The sequence below is a fragment of the Scyliorhinus canicula genome, chromosome 6 (assembly GCF_902713615.1).
Source record: "Scyliorhinus canicula chromosome 6, sScyCan1.1, whole genome shotgun sequence".
NCBI lineage: Eukaryota > Metazoa > Chordata > Chondrichthyes > Carcharhiniformes > Scyliorhinidae > Scyliorhinus > Scyliorhinus canicula.
Window position 1 is genome coordinate 177,209,626 of NC_052151.1, and position 19,341 is coordinate 177,228,966.

General features: G+C 46.5%; 1 protein-coding gene across 3 annotated transcripts in view; it reads left to right on the forward strand.

Moving 5' to 3' along the window:
- The window catches only part of fzd3a (frizzled class receptor 3a), a 139,044-nt gene that overhangs the window by 71,783 nt on the left and 47,920 nt on the right, over positions 1-19,341 (forward strand). For all 3 annotated transcript variants that reach the window (XM_038800487.1, XM_038800485.1, XM_038800486.1), the window contains one exon: positions 11,737-11,933. In XM_038800487.1, the coding sequence (XP_038656415.1) occupies positions 11,737-11,933 (197 nt within the window). The remainder of the gene's footprint in view (positions 1-11,736; positions 11,934-19,341) is intronic.

Below are 19,341 nucleotides of genomic sequence, written 5' to 3' on the forward strand. Positions count from 1 at the left end.
TTCACTGTAATGAGCTTTAGGGTCCAACATGCTACACAGTTCTGGCTAACCGTACCATCTTTAAATCAGCCGTCCAGCAGTGGAGGTGTGCTCTGTGAGAATGGCTAATGGATTGAGCCCAATTAGAGTCATAGTTTTGCAGAATGGAAAGAAGCGCTTTGGTCCACCCAGCATCAGGCACCGATCTATTCTAATCCCATTTTCCAGCACTCATATGCTATGTATATGAATTACTGTACTGCCCAGAAAACTGTCAGGAGATGTGAGAAACCTTGTTCTACTGAGGTTTGGAGCCGGGAGGCATTGGCCACCACTCTAAGTCTCTGTGGCGCTCTTGTAGATGAATAGCCGCAAGTCCATAGTAGCAACGTCTAGCACGAAGGGGAGTTCTGGGTCTGTTACCAGTAGAGTTGAGGCCATCACTAGGACCTGTTTTAATTCCGAGACTGCCTCTGTGTGCTCCTCGGTTCAATCCTATGGGGCATTTTTTTTCAACAGATCCGATAATGGGGAGGTTTTTGTGGCAAAACCATTGATATGGTTTTGGCAATACCCCACCAAGCTCACATCTTTGGAGAGGGGCAAGTGGGCTATAGATTTAATGCATTTTCTCTCTATTCCATGTTTCCCCTGGGTGACGATGATTCCCAAGCATGAGACCTGGGATTTCCTGATTTGTGTGTTTTTGGGATTCTCTTTTAGCTCTAATGAGGTGGCAGCACGGTAGCATAGTGATTAGCACAGTTGCTTCACAGCTGCAGGAACCCAGGTTCGATTCCCGGCTTGGGTCACTGTCTGTGCGGAGTCTGCAGATTCTCCCTGTGTGTGTGCGGGTTTTCTCTGGGTGCTCAGGTTTCCTCCCACAGTCCAAAGATGTCCAGGTTAGGTGGATTGGCCATGCTAAAATGCACTTGTCCAAAAAGGTTGGGTGGGGTTACTGTGTTACGGGGATAGGGTGAAAGTGTGGGCTTGGGTAGGGTGCTCTTTCCAAGGGCCAGAGCAAACTCGATGGGCCGAATGGCCTCCTTCTGCACTGTAAATTCTATGATTCTATGAGACGAGTCAGTAGTTCGTTTAATAATTCCAGATGTTTCCCTCTGGAGTTGGTCTGCAGCAGTAAGCCATCTACGTACTGAATTAGGCAGGTGGGCTGTGAAAGTCCTTCCAACCCTTTAGCGAATCACTAATGAAGTATAGAGGTGTTATGACACCCTGGGCAAGTACACCCTAGAACCACAACACAAGTGAATTAATTGATAATTCTTATGAAAATACAGAAGATCTTTGGTCCTTGGCTGTCCAAAAATTACAGTCAATTAAATACAATTACTGTTTATTGATAACAAGAACAAAAATAGAATATGCAATAAAACAAGTTAACGGTGAGCAAATACCTGAATCTCCATAACTGCAACACCCACTTCCCACACACACATGACAGGCAGGCAGTGGGGAAGGGAAAGGGTGAAAAATCAGAAGGATTAAGGTCAAAAAGTAAGAGTCCTTGCTTCAGATGATGAGTTATTGAATGCATCCTCTTCACAGTATGAGTGTGGTTTAAAGTCTCTGGCCTACAAATTGTAATTTTCTTCTTTGCAGCTCAGCTCCAATACATCTTGCTCTCAGATTTTCCAGGAGTTGCCTCTGGCTTTACAGAGAGATCTATCAGCTTCTGGTCTATGCTTCATCTCAGCCTCTTTCTGCAGAGAAAATGTTATCAGATTCTGAATTCTGCTTGCACGGCCTTTTCTGGAAAGAGAGAGTTACCAGATTCTCACAGGGGCACTTTGTTGAAAATCAACTGGATATTCTTACTGGAACTGGTTGGTCAGATTCCTCCATCGCGCTTACAGAATTGAAAGGGAAATGAGAAAACCAGCCATGTGATTCTGAGAAACATGTCAAGAGGACCAGAACCAGTCGCCAGCAGAACCAGTCGCCACCTTTGGTTGGCACAGTGGTTAGCACTGCTGCACTCACAGGGACCTGGTTTAATTCCGGCATTGGGTGACTGTGTGGAGTTTGCACATGTCTCGCTGTGTCTGTGTGGGTTTCCTGCGGGTCTTCCTCCCACAAACCAAAGATATGCAGGTTAGGTGGATTGGCCATGCCAAATTGCCCCTTAGTGTCCAAAAGGTTAGGTGGGGTTACTGGGGTACGGGAATAGGGTCAGGGCGTGGGCCTAGATAGGGTACTCTTTCCAAGGGTCGGTGCAGACTTGCTGGGCCGAATGCCCTCCTTCTATACTGCAGAGATTGTATTCTAAAAACCTTTTCACCCAGTGAGTGATGGGAGTCTGGAACTCACTGGTTGAAAGGGTGGTGGAGGCAGAGATCCTCATAACATTAAAAAAGTATTTAGATGTGCACTTGTGGTGCCAAAGCATACATGGCTTTGGGCCAAGTGCTTAAAAATGGGGTTAGAATACTTAGGGGGTTGTTTTTGTCTGGTTCAAACACACTGGACTGAAAGACCTTTTCTGTGCTATATGACTCAAATACTCACGATGCATAAAGCAGCCCAAATCCCAGTACTCGCTCATTCTAACCGAAGAGCCATGCGGCTTGAAATATTAACTGTTTCTACCTCCACAGATGTTGCTAGATCTGCTGAGTTTATCCAGCACTTTTTGTTTTATTTCAAATTTCCAGTATCCGCAGTATTTTGCTTTTATCTGTTTTTACCTGTTGATTTGTAGTTTTCCTCAGAAAATGAACAGAATAAAAAGTTTATTCAGTATTTTCTATTTTTATTTTAGGATAAAATGGATCCGTCAAATCCCAGAAAATTGTATAATCCACGTAATAAATTGAAATGTTGGCCACAATAAAACAGTGGACCTAATTTTAAATGAATGGAATCGTTAAGTGTAATCTAAAATCAGTAGTAAACATTGTAATTCTAGGTCGTAAAAACGGGATATGACATGTTCCATTACCACAAGGAGCCCTGAAGATAAATGAGGTGATGTGCGCAATGGAATGAGGTAGAATGATCAGGGGAATCCAGAGAGCAGCACTCAAACTCAAATAGAAACTTGTGATTAATAGTTCATGTTTCCTTTAGCTAGTGCTGCTGCTATTCTTAATCCAGGCAGTTCAAGGCCTGAAATGGAATCTGCCTTCAAGGGTTTCACTTTAAGTACCTTTACAGCTCATGAGACTTACAAAAAATATCCAATTTAATTCTGTCTAGCTCTCGTTACCGTCAACAGCAGGAGCATACTGCTCACCTGTCATCAATGACACACCTTGGGCGGCACGTTGGTGCAGTGGTTAGCACTGCTGCCTCACGGCGCTGAGGACCAGAGTTCAAACCCAGCCCCGGGTCACTGTCTGTGTGGAGTTTGCACATTCTCCCCATGTCTGCGTGGGTCTCACCTCTACAACCCAAAGATATGCAGGGTGGGTGGATTGGTCGCGCTAAATTGCCCCTTCATTTAAAAAAAGTAAAATAATCAAGGACTCATCTTAATTGTAGATATTTTTTTCATCTGCACCGAAATAGCGAGTCCAATATCACTATCTTTCTCCAGCATACATTCCATCCTGTACTACTGACTGTAAGGCTGCAGTAATTATAACAAATACATTTATAAGGATTGTGCAGACAGCAGCTGTGGGATGAAGACAGTAAAAAGTCTTGCAACACCATTTTTAAGTCCAACAGGTTTGTTTCAAACACTAGCTTTCGAAACACTGTTCCTTCTTCGGGTGAATGAGGAAGAAGCAGTGCTCCGAAAGCTAGTGATTTGAAACAAACCTGTTGGACTTCAAAATGGTGTTGTAAGACTTCTTACTGTACTCACCCCAGTCCAACGCTGGCATCTCCACATCGTGGGATGAAGAGTAGAATGTGCTCTTTACAACTGTGGGATTAAAAGTGGCACATTTGTGGGCAGCACGGTGGCGCAGTGGGTTAGCCCTGCTGCCTCACAGCGCCGAGGTCCCAGGTTCGATCCCGGCTCTGGGTCACTGCCCGTGTGGAGTTTGCACATTCGCCCCGTGTTTGCGTTGGTTTCGCCCCCACAACCCAAAGATGTGCAGGCTGGGTGGATTGGCCGTGCTAAATTGCCCCTTAATTGGAAAAAATTAATTGGGTACTCTAAATTTTTTTAAAAGTGGCATATTTCGATTCTGCAAAAGGATAATTTTAAATTTGTTCTATCTTTCTCCTCTTTTTCTGTTGTCATGCAGCAATGTTAATATACAAAAATAAAGAATAGGAGATGGAGTAGACAACACAGCCCTTCAAACTGCTCTGCCATTCAGTCCCATCATGACTGATTTTCTGCCTCAACTCTAATCTCAAGACCTGTCCCTGCCTCACCACCATTCCTTTGCCTTCCCACTGCCCCATATCCTTGGATTTCTCGAGACCAAAACTTTGTCAATCACAGTTTGAATCTATTCAACAATGGAGCATTCACAGTTCTGTGGAGTAGAGAATTCCAAGATCTGTTTCTATCTGTCTAGGTGTTTGTTTTGTAAGGAAGGAATAAATCGCTCGTAACTTTTTTTTCTCTCTCTGATTACTAACAGATTAGATAGTGTGGCTTGATGAATGTGCAAGGAAGTTCTATTTTCCTCCTATTTAATTTGTGGACAAAGAACGTGCAATCCTGCAAGAGCTGGAGAGTCTTTTGAAATTTAAATGACTTGTACAAGGGCATTGATTCCCCTTTCTCCCTGCCCCCTTCCTTTCTGCAGCAGAATGGACTGTCCTGACCTAGTCTATTGTACTGCTTTGTGTTTTAATTAAATGAGTGGGGGCCACCCTTGTGGCATTAATTTTGGCAAAGGAGGAGAGACAGGGCCCACAGGAAGCGAGATACTGTACAAAGGATGGCATTCTTGAGTGAAGGAAGGGAGCCTGACTGGGGAGGGGTTGGGTCAGGAGGGTGTGTTTCAGCACTTGAAATCATTCCACAGGGCTGGGATTTACATATTGTTCGTCTGGACCACAGCTGCAGTGCGCCCAGTAGATACGCCTCTGTGGTTTGCAGATTATTTAACGCCATGGAATCGAAAAATGTCACGGTTAAAATAACTGATTAAGTTAATGGTAGTTGTATCCTTTGTTCAGGGTGCACAGTACATTGCAGTTGTCAAAAATGATTTATAATTTTCTTAATTCCTCTGAAGGTTTTTCCCATGGATAAGTAAATGCTGTAGATCCTTGCTGACAGTAGTTTTGGTGATGAAGATTTGATTACTGAAGTGCTTTGAGGATTCCGTCTTCATCAGGACTTCTTTTAGAAATCAAACTGATACAAATATTTTCCCGTATTTCCTCCAGCATATAGGAAGTTTATTGTTGAAATTTGGTTTAAAAAAACCTCAGAATTATCAAATGCCTTTTCTCCAGTGAAATTTTTATTCACTTCCAACAGCACTTGACTATCATTAAGTGTAACATCCTTTGGGGCTCTTCCTGTCCTTCACTGTTTTACTTATGTAGTTGCTGCTGATGACATTTAAGGAACAGAGTTGGAGGGGTTTTGGGGACTGTTTCCATGACATAAGCAAATGTGTGTTTTAACCTGGGCTGCCTCAGTTGGAATTTCACCCATTGGACACATTAAAAGCAATCTTCCAATAGTGCTGCCATCATTCGCAAAGGAGTTTAACACCTCTGTACCTGACTATATATGTTTACATTGCCAATTTTCATGGGAACCCTAAATGTTGATGTCCTGTCACTCAAAATACAAAAGTGCAACTTACATTTACATTAAATTGTACATTTAATATACAAGCACCTTGGAATATACAAAGGTGTTGGTACAAAACATCCCCAGATACTTCATAAACATGTAATCTAATAAAAAGGCACTTAAATTCTTCTTATGAAACAGTCATTTGTTATCAGCAACATTTGATTATTTAAAATAAATGCAGAGATTCTGAATAATGGTGTTGGATTATGTTTAAAGTATCTACACAGTGGTTTCCCTTAGAATGCAGGATTTGGAAAACAATGACATTCAACCTTTACTCCTTGATATACAAGTTTTCACAGATGCCAGCAGCTGTTATCGAATCCAGATTCTATTCCCTGTGAGCCTAGCAAGTGAACACTGCTTGGACATTAACAACGAGGAACATGACAGATGATTCCATGACACCCTAACATTCACTTGGCAGCAGAGGTCATTTTGGAATGGGTACCCGAATGAGGGGGGTGGGGAGAAAAACAATTTTATTATTCTAGTAAACAGCTGTGGCTCATTGGTGAAAGGTAACTGCTCCACAGGTTTAATATTTGTGGCTTCAAAATGCTTGTCACAATTAAAAAAGATAGCAGAATTGGTATTTTTAAAAGAAACAAGAACTTCCCTGACCACAACAATTTACAGAAAATATTTAGGTGAGCAAATGCCTCAAGATCTATCAGCCCATCCATCTGTCACACCTGGCATCAGAGTTGGCACAGGCTGCCTATACTAAAATTTCTTAAAATGATACAGCACCGGAGGAGGCCATTTGGCCTGTCATGCATGTCAGACGATCTACACTGACTTACGCAAATTGTAAGAAAGCATGCAGTCATTTGCAATATGCAGAAAGCCACTCGAGGACTAGACAGCGCTGGAGCTTCAAGTTACAACACCAGTCTCAAAACTGGCCTCAAAATGCTTTATATTTTTAGATGGTTTAATATTCACATCCATGCAATTCAGCACATCCTCTGGCTTGCCGCGGTGGTTCTACAAGAGATCCACTGTTTGAATTATCTGCATGTACCCCCTCCATTTGAATTGCTTCTGTTTGAAAGGCTGATAGGCAGGTTTTATTCGCATTTGATTATCTGAAAAGCAAAATTAAAACTGTGAAAGTGAACTAAATGCCATTTTAAAAGGAATCTTAATAATTTTATTAATCTACTCAGCTATATTCTAGGAAATGAAATGAAAATTGCTTATTGTCACAAGTAGGCTTCAAATGAAGTTACTGTGAAAAACCCCTAGTCGCTACATTCCGGTACCTGTTCGGGAAGGCTGGTACGGGAATTGAACCGTGCTGCTGGCCTGCCTTGGTCTGCTTTCAAAGCCAGCTCTGTGCTAAACCAGCCCCTAAACGTTAGGATATGGGTAGCTTGGAAATCCAAAAGACTCTGTTGCTTTAATAGTGGGTGCCCTCACTGGATTCATGATCATAATTTTTTTAAGGTCTGTTTATTGGAATTTTTCAGTTCTTTACACATCGCACAAAACAAGCAAAAGGAAAAAGCCAGCTGCAAGTGTCAATGTACAATAGTTATAGCCCAAAACAAGTCATTACATCGTTAGGAACAAGACTGGATGAATCAGGTTCCCTCTACAGTTAAATGACTCGCCTGTACTTGGGATACAGATAACAACTTCGACCTACATCACACCCATAGCTTAAAAGCAGAACAACAGGAGACAAAAATAATACCCCGGGAACCCCAGAACTAAGGGAAATCGGCTAACTTAACAGTGCAAATGAAACGCTTCCTGTTTAAACAGAACAGACATCCATCTTCACCTTCGGAATGGCAAAAGACACAGACAAAATCAAAGAGAGGACCAGGCACAAACAGACCTATGTTATCAACCCAGGGTCTCCCATAGAAAAAGGCAAAAGAGAACCAAAGTGGAAAAACTGACCTCCCCAGAACCCCATTTCCCACACTCGGGTCCAAGGACGAAACATCAACTGTGTACAGAGTCCACAGACAGATCAAACCCCAAGTCGAGGTGGGAGGGTGGGGAATCAGACATGGCAAAGGAATTTAATGTTCTCATGGAATAGATGAGGGCAACCGACCCATGGTGGCTGGACACAGTCCACCTGACCAATAAGGAATTCTGCAAACAGGCCATAGACAGGTACATTCCAACAACCAGAATGGTGAGGTCTCACCCTCCACGTTCTGGGAGGCACTGAAGATGGTGATACGGGTGGAAATTGTTGCGTGCAAGGCGCGCAAAGATAGGAGAAGAGCAGCTAGGCAACATCTAGTTGACTCCATACTGTAGGTAGATCTATTGACGGGAATAAGAAAAGCTACAGATGGACTTTGATCTGCTCACTACAGAGAAAGTGTGCACCAGCTCTGCTAGACACAGGGACCTTTTACGAACACTGAGACAAAGCCAGCTGCCTGCTGGCTCTCCAACTGAGAAAGCAGGCAGCCACGAGGGGAATAGCTCAGGTTAATGTCAGAAGCAGTAGGCTTGTCACTATGCCAAAAAGCATCAACCTTCTACCGAGGACTGTACTCTTCTGAGCCCCTGGAGGGGGACTCGAAGATGAAGCAGTTTCTCGACAGACAGGACATGGTGGTTGTGGGGCAAGATAAGAGACGGAGCCTGTAAACAACATTAGAACTGAGGGAAATCATGGAGAGTATCAACTCCATGCAGACGGGGAATGCACCAGGGCCAGATGGATTCCTAGTAGACGTCTAAAAACAAATGTGCACCAGCATTGGCCCCGCATCTGCGGAGATGTTCGCAGACGCACCAGTAAGAGGCACCCTGCCACCAACACTAGCCCAAGCCTCAATAATGCTAATACCCAGAAAGGACGAATACCCGTCTGAGTGCGGGTCCTACAGGCCTATCTCACTACTCAGTGTAGATGCAAAGATCCTGCCGAAGGCCTTGGCAAGGTGGCTGGAGAGCTACATGCCAGCGGTAGTCGCAGAGGATCCTTTGTTAAGGGCAGGCAGCTAACATCAACATCTGGAGCTTCTGCTTCTCCTTCAGCATCCCTACTTCCAGGGCCTCCGAATACCTCCTATTCACCTGCAGAATCTTGTCCACCAGCCTTGCCATCTCTGCTTGTTCCTCCTCGGGCGCCCTGATCGAGATGAACACCCCCTCACCCCACCACTGCCTTAAGTGCCTCCCATAGCATGGTGGCTTCCCTATATCATTCAGTTCCACATAACCCTGGATGGTGGCCCTCACACGCCACCTCATCCGCCAGTAGCCCATTATCCAACCTCCACTGCGGGCTTTGACCCCACCCCCACCCACACTTGCAAATCTACCCAGTGTGGAGCATGGTCCGAACCACAATTGCCGAGTACCCAGTGCCGATGACGAGAAGTACGGGAACTCCTCATCCCTCGGTCTCCCAAGCCTCCATGGGTCCACCCCCACAAAGGCTCTATGAACCCTGAAGAGTTTCTGCCTTCTCACATTCCATGTGACAAGCCTGGTCAGAGGGCACCCCGCCACCTCCCCTGCCGGTCAATAATATCCTTTCTTGGACCTGCCCTTGTCACACAACCCTCCAGGCCTGCCCTCTGATGCCCACCGTCATCACTCCTTTTCTCGCTGTGCTACAGCAACAACTCCTTTGTCAGCAGCCCCCCTCCCCCTCCCCAAACAAAACACCAACCCTATCCCTCTCTTCTACGCTAACCACCTGGCCAACCCCACTATGCTCCCGTCAGCTAGCCCGCCCAGCTAGCCTGGCAGCACTTGCCCAAGGCTACTAAGCCTCCTACCGCCCCATTGATTTCCCCCTGCTCTCATACCTCCATGGAACAAACAACAAAGAAACAAAAAAGGTGCACTCACCCTCAATGCTCCCCAAGCATCCCGCCACCTAACCCAACAAGACATCTCCGAGGCGAAAAGTTCTCCCAACAACCATCAAACGAAAAGACAGAAAAATAACAAACGGCTCCTCACATCTCCACCAAAGTTCAGTGTTTTGCCAGTCTATCCTCTTAAAAATTCTATCACCTCCTCTGGTGTTCCGAAATAATGTTCTCGACTGTTAAAAGTCACCCAGAAGCGTGGTTAGCACTGCTGCCTTATGGCCCTGGGTCACTGTCCGTGTGGAGTTTGCACATTCTCCCCGTGTCTGCGTGCGTCTCACCCCCAAAAGATGTGCAGGGTAGGTGGATTGGCCATGCTAAATTGCCCCTTCATTGGAAAAAAATAATAATTGGATACTCTAAATTTATTTCTTTTAAAGGCACCCTGAGGCGCGGTGGGTACAACATCCCAAATTTCACCCTGTTCTTAAAGAGGGCAGCCTTCATCCGATTGAACCCGGCTCTCCTCTTCGCCAGGTCTGCACCTAGGCCCTGATACACCTGAAGCTCGTTCCCATCCCAGGTGCACCTCCTCGTCTGCCTTGCCCATCTCAATATCCTTTCCTTATCTAAGAATCGGTGGATGTTCACCAACATCGCCCTCGGTAGCTTGTTTGCCTGCAGCTTCCTCATCAGCGGCCTGTGCGTTCAGTCAACCTCCAGGGGCCAGCATCTTTGCAACATACGTGCCAGCTTTCGCTCCTTCGATGCCTTCAGGCCTTCCCACGATTCGCAAATTCTGTCTCCGGAAGCGATTCTCCAGGTCCTCCACCTTCACCTTTAACTGGTTCTGCGTCCCCCGCATCACACCTATTTCGGCCGTAATCGAGGCAAGCTGCTCCTTGTGCTCCCCGACCATCTCCTCCTCCTTCCGAATTACCTGGCTCTGGGACTCCAGCCTCTATTCCACGCAGTCAGTTCCCTCTTTTAATAGTTCCACCCCCTTGGCTAGGTCCTCCTGGGCTTCCCTCCTCTGCCAGCTGAACTTCTCGTTCAAGAAGTCCACCAGTTGCTCCGTCGACCACTGGACGGGGAGGACAGGCCCTTAACCTCTGCCATCTTGACTTGTGGCGCACAAAGATTCTCTTGCTCCAACTGCTCCCTTCTTTTCGCCCCACTTCTGGTCCGTGGATCCATCCATCAGCCACACCAGTGGAGTTTAGATTTTTCCAGTCACATTTAGCAAAATATCTACCGTACAAGTGTGGTAAAGGTCCGAAAACAACGCCTGGAGCGGGAGCTGCTAAATGTGCGACCACTCAGTCCATGGCCGCCACTGGAGGTCCCAGGAAAGTTCTATCAATGTTGGAATGTATCATCTAATTTAAGTCCCCTTTTAGGTTCCTCTCCTTCCTTGGACTCCACTCCACAAAGAAATTCCAAATATTTTTCTAGGAATATAACTTCTTTGGCAAAGTTTGCAAAGATAAACAGGAGTATTACACTTGGCATGCAACTGATGGTGATTCCGGAGTTAGACTTAGCCTAGAAGCTGATATGCCGGAGTTATATGAGCCAACTACCCCTGTTTAGCCTGCTGGGAAATAATTATGTTTCCACTCAAACTATGATAGTTTAATGTAACTATTTCTGATTTGTTGAAAGTTTGGAGGAATAGGGAGGATTGGCCTTGAATGAGTTTGGAGTAAAATACTTGTCCAGTCGAAGATGTTGAATTGGCTTATATCAGGTAGAACATAGAACATAGAACAGTACAGCACAGAACAGGCCCTTCGGCCCTCAATGTTGTGCCGAGCCATGATCACCCTACTCAAACCCACGTATCCACCCTATACCCGTAACCCAACAACCCCCCCCTTAACCTTAGGACACTACGGGCAATTTAGCACATCTTTGGACTGTGGGAGGAAACCGGAGCACCCGGAGGAAACCCACGCACACAGGGGGAGGACGTGCAGACTCCACACAGACAGTGACCCAGCCGGGAATCGAACCTGGGACCCTGGTGCTGTGAAGCATTTATGCTAACCACCATGCTACCCTGCTGCCCTGGTATTAGTGTTTTCTGGCTCAACCATATTGCAGTGAATGAGATGGGGAATTAGTTTCAATTTTCTTTTGATAACTGATCATTCTAATTGAATTTGACTGTTGGGTTTTCTAAATAGAACATTTGTGCTTTTTCTCTTTCAGCCATTCCACCCTCTTGTAAACTTGGAATGTTCACGAGAACTACAGCCATTCCTGTGCGCGATGTATGCCCCAATTTGCACGGAATATGGGCGTATTACACTGCCGTGTCGGAAGCTGTGTCAGCGAGCGTATGAGGAGTGCAATAATCTGACGAAAATGTTTGGAGTCAAGTGGCCAGAGGAGATGGAGTGTATAAAGTAAGAAAGAAAGCTAAACCTTTGAGCCAGCCAGGCGTGAGAAAAATGCTGGAGATACCCTGTAGATCAGTCACTTAAGAAAGAGCAATAGGTAACAACTGAACGAAGGATCTTGCCCAAAACAGTCACCTTCCTTTCTCTTCCAAATGTTGACTGATCTGTGGGCATTTAAAGTATTTTCTGTGCATTTCAGGTAACGACATTATTCAGCTGTCATGAGTTCTCAGTTATCCTGCTTAATGTGCAAAAACATATACCCTTCTCTACGATGCTCATTAAATTATAAAGTTAATTATCTGAATTGTCACTTAAAACCTGACTATATAATATTTATGATGTATACAAGATTGAGGGTCATAGACAGGTTGGATAGGGAGCAGCTGTTCCCCTTCGTTGAAGGGTCAGTTACGAAGGGACACAATTTCAAAGTGAGGGGTGGGAGGTTTAGATGGGGGGGGGGGTTTGTGGAAAAACTTTTTTATCCAGAGGGTCTGGAATATACTGTCTGGGAGAGTGGTAGAGGCGGGATGCCTCACATCCTTTAAAAAGTACCTGGATGAGTACTTGGCACACTATAACATTCAAGGCTATGGGCCAAGTGCTGGCAAATGGGATTAGGTGGGCAGATCAGGGCCTTTCATGCGTCAGTGCAGACTCGATGGGCCGAGGGGCCTCTTCTGCACTGTAGTATTCTGTGATTCTGTGAATTTCTGCCCAAAGCTGCTTTTCCATATTTGACAACTGCAGATTGTAGCTACTTTGGAAGAAGATGTTTGAGACCTCTATTTTTTGAGTGTAATGGTATTTGCGTTCACTAATGGATGGGAATAAATACCGAGTCAAGCACCTGAGCTGCTACCATCATTGGAGTGAAGTATCTACCGCAATGATAGTTCACATTTTTTCCAACCTGCAATTATAAAGTATGAAGATTAAGAGCTGCCACTTGGCCTGCATGAAATTTCTGATGGCATTTAGGATTATAGAGCAATTTTGGCACGTTTCTCCTTTAATCATTGTAAAGCACTTTGTGAATCTTACATATTGTGAAAATGTGCTATATATATGTAAATTGTATCTGACTCAATTTTTGAAGAAACTGCTGTAATAGATGCACAACTGTATCCAACATTAACTACGAAGATCAAAGCAAATCACTGCGGATGCTGGAATCTAAACAAAAACAGAAAACACTGGACAATCTCAGCAGGTCTGACAGCATCTGTGGAAAGAGAAGGGAGGTAATGTTTTAAATCTAGATGACTCTTTGTCGAAGCTGGAGAGAACTGGAAATAGGGTCAGATCTATACTGTTACGGGGGGGGGGGGTGGAGCAGTGGGGCTGGATAGGAGGCCAGCAATAGGTGGAGATTTCTAAAGATGTCGTGGACAGAAAGGCAAAAGAAATGTAAATGGAGGTGATCAAGGCTAAGAAGATAGTGGCACATAGAGAGATTAGAATGTGTGAATGGCAGAACAAAGGTAAGCTGTGTGTCAATGGGCAATTGGGAACAGGGAACAGATGGCCCAAGTGGGGTGGGGGAGAGGGGAATGGTGAGGGGAAAACAGATCAATGGAAGAAAGGAAAATAATTGATAGAAATAAAAATAGGGTGACGGTGAAGGAGAGAGTTCACAGTCTGAAGTTGTTGAACTCCATCTCAAGTCTGGAAGGCCTTAATCGGAAGATGAGATGCTGTTCCCCCAGTTTGCATTGGACTTCACTCGAACATTGCAGCAGGCCGAGGACGGACATGTGGACGTGAGAGCAGGACGGTGAGTTGAAATGGCAGGAAGGTCTGCGACCCGCTTGCAGTCAGACCAAAGATGTTCTGCAAAGCAGTCACCCAGTTTGCGTTTAGTCTCTCCATTCGGAGCAGCAAATGCAATAGACCAGGTTGAAGGAGATGCACGCGAAGCACTGCCTCACTTAAAAAGAGTGTTTAGGCCCTGGGATGGTGAGCAGGGAGGAGGTAATGGAGCAGGTGTTACCACCTTCTGCGATTGCATGGGAAGGTGCCATGTGAAAAGAGTGAGGTGTTGGGAGTGATGGAAGAGTGGACCAGGGTATCCCGGAGGGAACATAGCTTGCAAAATGCTGACCGGGGGAGTGAGGGGAAGATCTGTTTGGTGGTGGCATCATGCTGGATTTGGTGGAACAGGTTCTTTGAATGCGGAGGCTAGTGGGGTGAAAAGTGATGAGGTGTCCCTCTCTTAGTTTTGGGAGGGAGGGGAAGGGGTGAGAGTAGAGGTGTAGGAAATGGGTCAGACACGGTGAGAGCCCTGTTGACCACCGGGTTGGAAAACCACGATTAAGGAAGAATGAAGACATGTCAGTCGCACTGTTTTGGAAAGTGGCATCATTGTTGGTAGAGTCGTTAGCACTGCTGCCTCACAGCACCAGGTACCTGGGTTCAATTACGACCTTGGGTGATTGTCTGTGTGGTGGTTTACGTTCTCTGCAGACTCGATGGGCATTATGGCCTCCTCCTACATTGTAGGGATTCTATAATTCTATGATTCTTCTGTGTCAGAGGTGAAGGAACTGAGAATGGGATGCAGTCCTTACAGGATGTGGGGTGTGAAGAATTGTAGTGGAGGTAGCTGTGGGAGTCAGTGGGTTTGTAATAGATACTAATGGATAGTCTATCCCCAGAAATTGAAATAGAAAGGTTGGAAGGGAAGAGAAGTGTCGGAGTTGGACCATGTGAAGGTGATAGAGGAGTGGAAATTGGAAGCAAAATTAATAAACCAGGTACAGACGGGAACATGAAGTGAGCGGCACTGAAACAGTCGTCAATGTACCCATAAAAGAGTTGTGGGATGGGGCCGGAGTAGGACTGGAACAAGGAATGTTCCATATACGCCATAAAGAGACAGGCAAAACTGGGACTAATGTGGGTAACCATAGCCAACCTTTGCTTTGGAGGAAGTGAAACAGGTTAAAGGAGAAATTGTTCAGTGAGAGGACAAGTTCAGCCAGAGGAAGGAGACTGATGGTGGATGGGGATTGTTCAGGGCTCTGTCCCAGGAAGAAGCGGAGAGCCCTCAGACCATCCTGATGGGGAATGGAGGTATAGAGGGATTGACATCTATGGTAAAGAGGAGGCAGTTAGGGACGGGGAACTGGAGGTTGTTGATGTGATGTAGAGTATTAGAGGAATCACATATGAAGGTGGGAAGAGACTGACCAAGCGGAGATAATTTGATTTTATTTGATTTATTATTGTCACTGTAATGGACTCCAATTGGCTTTATTGGTTGGCCAATTGGAGTATGAGCTCCCTCAATGATAGCTCATTGAGGGGGCCCATATAAGCACTTGTGTAGGCTTTGTGAGCCAGTCTTAAGTTGACTAGACTGCTAGCAGCACTGTTTGTAGCTGCTCCTGTAATATCGTTATTGTAAATAAATATTGGTGTGGTGACGGAACTCCTGCCTCCCGTGGATTACTACAGTGGCGACGAGGTAAACTAAGAATTTTGCGGAGACCAGCTGCCGCACTCGGAGGGTAAGCCTTGCCATTCTAAAAATGCCGTTTTTTGGGAGGTTAGAGGCATTCGATCCGGCTATTGAGGACTGGTCCCAGTATGTGGAGAGAATGTGTTACTTCTTCCGGGCAAATGATATACTGACGGGCGAAAGGAGACGGCTTATCCTGCTGTCGGCGTGCGGACCCTCAGCTTTCGCCATTATACGTAGTTTGACTTATCCCGATGCGCCGGGCACAAAAACTTTCCAAGAATTAACGGAATTGGTGAAAGAGCACTACAACCCAAAACCACCCCTCATTTTGCGTAGGTACAGATTCTACACAGCGAAGCGGGAAGACAGGGAGTCAGTCACAAATTTCTTGACCCGCCTGAGAAGGCTGGCGGAAAAATGTGAGTTCAGCCCGACGCTAAATGAAATGCTTCGGGACCGGTTAGTGTGTGGTATAAACAACCTCACAATACAGAAACGCCTGTTGGCGGAAACGGAGCTAGACTGCAGGCAGGCGTTACAGCTCGCACTGTCCCGTGAAAAGGTAGCAAGTGGGGCGCAGGAACTACAGGGCACGCCAATGGAGGTAGATACCTGCGAGAGGGACTACCACAACGGGTCCTGCTACCAGATAGCCGCTCTCAGGAAAAGCCTGAGGAATAGAGGGAAAAAGGGCCTTTTTCGTTATACTAGGCTACCTTTCGGAGTGTCACCAGCCTGTGCTACGTTCCAGTGTACGATGGAAAATATTCTGCAGGGACTACCACAGGTGCCAATTTATTTGGACGATGTGGGCAGCACGGTAGCATGGTGGTTAGCATAAATGCTTCACAGCTCCAGGGTCCCAGGTTCAGTTCCCGGCTGGGTCACTGTCTGTGCGGAGTCTGCACGTCCTCCCCGTGTGTGCGTGGGTTTTCTCCGGGTGTTCCGGTTTCCTCCCACAGTCCAAAGATGTGCGGGTTAGGTGGATTTGCCATGCTAAATTGCCCGTAGTGTCCTAAAAGGTAAGGTTAAGGGGGGGGGGGGTTGTTGGGTTATGGGTATAGGGTGGATACGTGGGTTTGAGTAGGGTGATCATTGCGCGGCACAACATCGAGGGCCGAAGGGCCTGTTCTGTGCTGTACTGTTCTATGTCTTAATCACGGGTAGGACAAACAGGGAACACTTAAGGAACCTGGAGGAAGTGCTCAGGCGTTTCGCAAAGGCAGGCGTACGGCTAAAAAGGGAAAAATGTGTTTTTCTGGCTCCACAAGTGACGTACCTGGGATATAAAGTAGACGAGTCAGGCTTACACCCATTAGAAGACAGAGTAAGGGCAATAAAAGAAGCCTCAGCTCCCACCACGGTCCAGGAGTTACGATCATTTCTGGGGTTGGTAACCTATTATGGAAATATTATGGAAAATTTATTGAAAATAGGGCGTCCATCCTATTGAATGGGGCTTTTCACAGTAACTTAATTGAAGCCTACTCGTGACAATAAGCGATTTTCATTTCATCCTAGAACCCCTCCACCAGCTACTAAAAAAGGGACAAGAATGGAAATGGTCTGCCCGCAAAACCGAGCATTTAGGGACATTAAGGAACAGCTGTCATCCGAAAATGTCCTAGAGCATTATGACCCAAGGAAGGAGTTGGTGGTCACTTGTGATGCATCCCCCTACGGGGTAGGAGCCGTCTTAGCCCATAGAGGAAGGAATGGGGAAGAACGGCCAATAGCCTATGCTTCGAGGACCTTGGCGATGGCTGAGAGGAAGTACGCCCAAATCGAGAAGGAAGGACTGGCGGTGATATTTGTAGGAAAAAAATTTCACCAGTATCTGTAAGGGTGGAAATTCACCATAGTGACGGACCATAAGCCGTTATTAGGGTTATTAAAAGAAGACAAGTCAATACCCCCAATTGCATCAGCTAGAATCCAACGCTGGGCGTTGCTACTGGCGGCGTATAGATACGTTCTGGAGCACGGACCGGGAACGCGAGTAGCAAATGCAGATGCTTTGAGCAGACTTCCCCTCCCGGACACTCCGCCGCAAATACCAAAAGTAGAGGCGACAGTAATGACTCTAATGACACCCTAGACGCACAACATATTCGGTTATGGACGCAAAAAGACCCAGCTTTAGCCAAGATGAAGCATTTACTGCTAACAGGGAAATTGGAAAGACCAGTGGAGCCCCAGATGCACCCATACTGGAGCAGAAGGGACCAAATAACCGTAGAAGACGGTATCCTATTATGGGGAGCCCGGGTAATAGTCCAGCTCAGGGCCTTCCGGCAATCTTAACTGAGTTACATCACGGACACCCAGGGGTGTCTAAAATGAAGATGCTAGCTCGAAGCTACGTTTGGTGGCCAGGTTTGGACACAGACATAGCAGCCTTGGTACGTCGGTGCCAGGAGTGCCAACAGGGGCAAAGAGTGTCACCAGCAGCGCCATTGCACCCGTGGGAATGGCCAGGCAGACCGTGGACTCGCCTGCATATTGACCACGCCGGCCATTTCATGGGCTCAATGTTTTTGGTGATAGTGGACGCCCATTCCAAATGGTTGGACGTCCACCGGGTAAACACGGCAAGCACAGCATCGACAATTGAAAAGCTCAGGGCCTCGTTTGCAACACATGGACTTTCGGAGGTATTGGTGTCGGACAACGGAACGACATTCACAAGTGGGGAATTTGGAAAATTCCTGAAGGAAAACGGAGTCCGTCACATTAAAACGGCCCCTTACCATCCAGCGACCAATGGCCTGGCAGAGAGAGCGGTCCAGACACTTAAAGCGGGACTCAAGAAGCAGCCGGCAGCGTCAATGGACACAAAGCTCTCCCGCTGGTTGTTTGATTACAGGACCACACCGCATTCCACAACGGGCATACCGCCAGTTGAACTCTTAATGGGAAGGCGGCTGCGACCGAGGCTGAGTCTCCTTTTCCCAAATTTAACGGGGAAAGTGGAGAAACAACAGGAGGCCCAATGCAGGGGGCATGATAATAGTCGGCAGCAGAGACATTTCCAGGTGGGGGCACCGGTTTGGGTCAAGAATTATGGGAATGGACCAACGTGGGTCAAAGGCACGTTAGAGTCCCAAACAGGGCCCATATCCTATGAGGTTTCAATAGGAGGTAAGCTGCTGAAGAAACACCTAGACCAAATAAGGGCAGCGGAACCACACCTGGAGGCAGGCGAAGCAGGACCGCCTCAAACTGGGATAGCCCAGACAGAGAGGATACCCACACCCCAGCCCCGAGCAATTTCTCCAGACCCCGTCAGAGTCGGAGATGGACACATTCGATGAGGCCGCCGCGACACCTCTCCCCAAGGAGGAGGAAGAACAACTTCCAAGGAGGTCGTCAAGGAAAAGACGGGCACCTAAATGGTACACCCCGCCCACTTCGGAGAACGACCCGGCGGACGACACAGAGGTGACAGATCCAGAGATGAGGAGCAGGAAGAAGCTCAGAGGAATGCCAGCTGACAGGAATTTCTCGGACCTTGGGGGAGGGGTGTAACGAACTCCAATTGGCTTTATTGGTTGGCCAATTGGAGTATGAGCTCCCTCAATGATAGCTCTGTGTAGGCACCTGTGTAGGCTTTGTGAGCCAATCTTAAGTTGACTGGACTGCTAGCAGCACTGTTTGTAGCTGCTCCTGTAATATCGTTATTGTAAATAAATATTGGTGTGGTGACGGAACTCCTGCCTCCCGTGGATTACTACAGTCACATGTATTAGTATACAGTGAAAAGTATTGTTTCTGGCATGCTGTACAAACAATGCATACCGTACATAGGGAAGCAAGGAGAGACTGCAGAATATAATGTTACAGTTATAGCAAGGTGTAGAGAAAAGCTGACCTTAATACGAGGTAGGTCCATTCAAAAGTCTGATGGCAGTAGGAAAAAAAGCTGTTCTTGAGTCGGTTGGTACG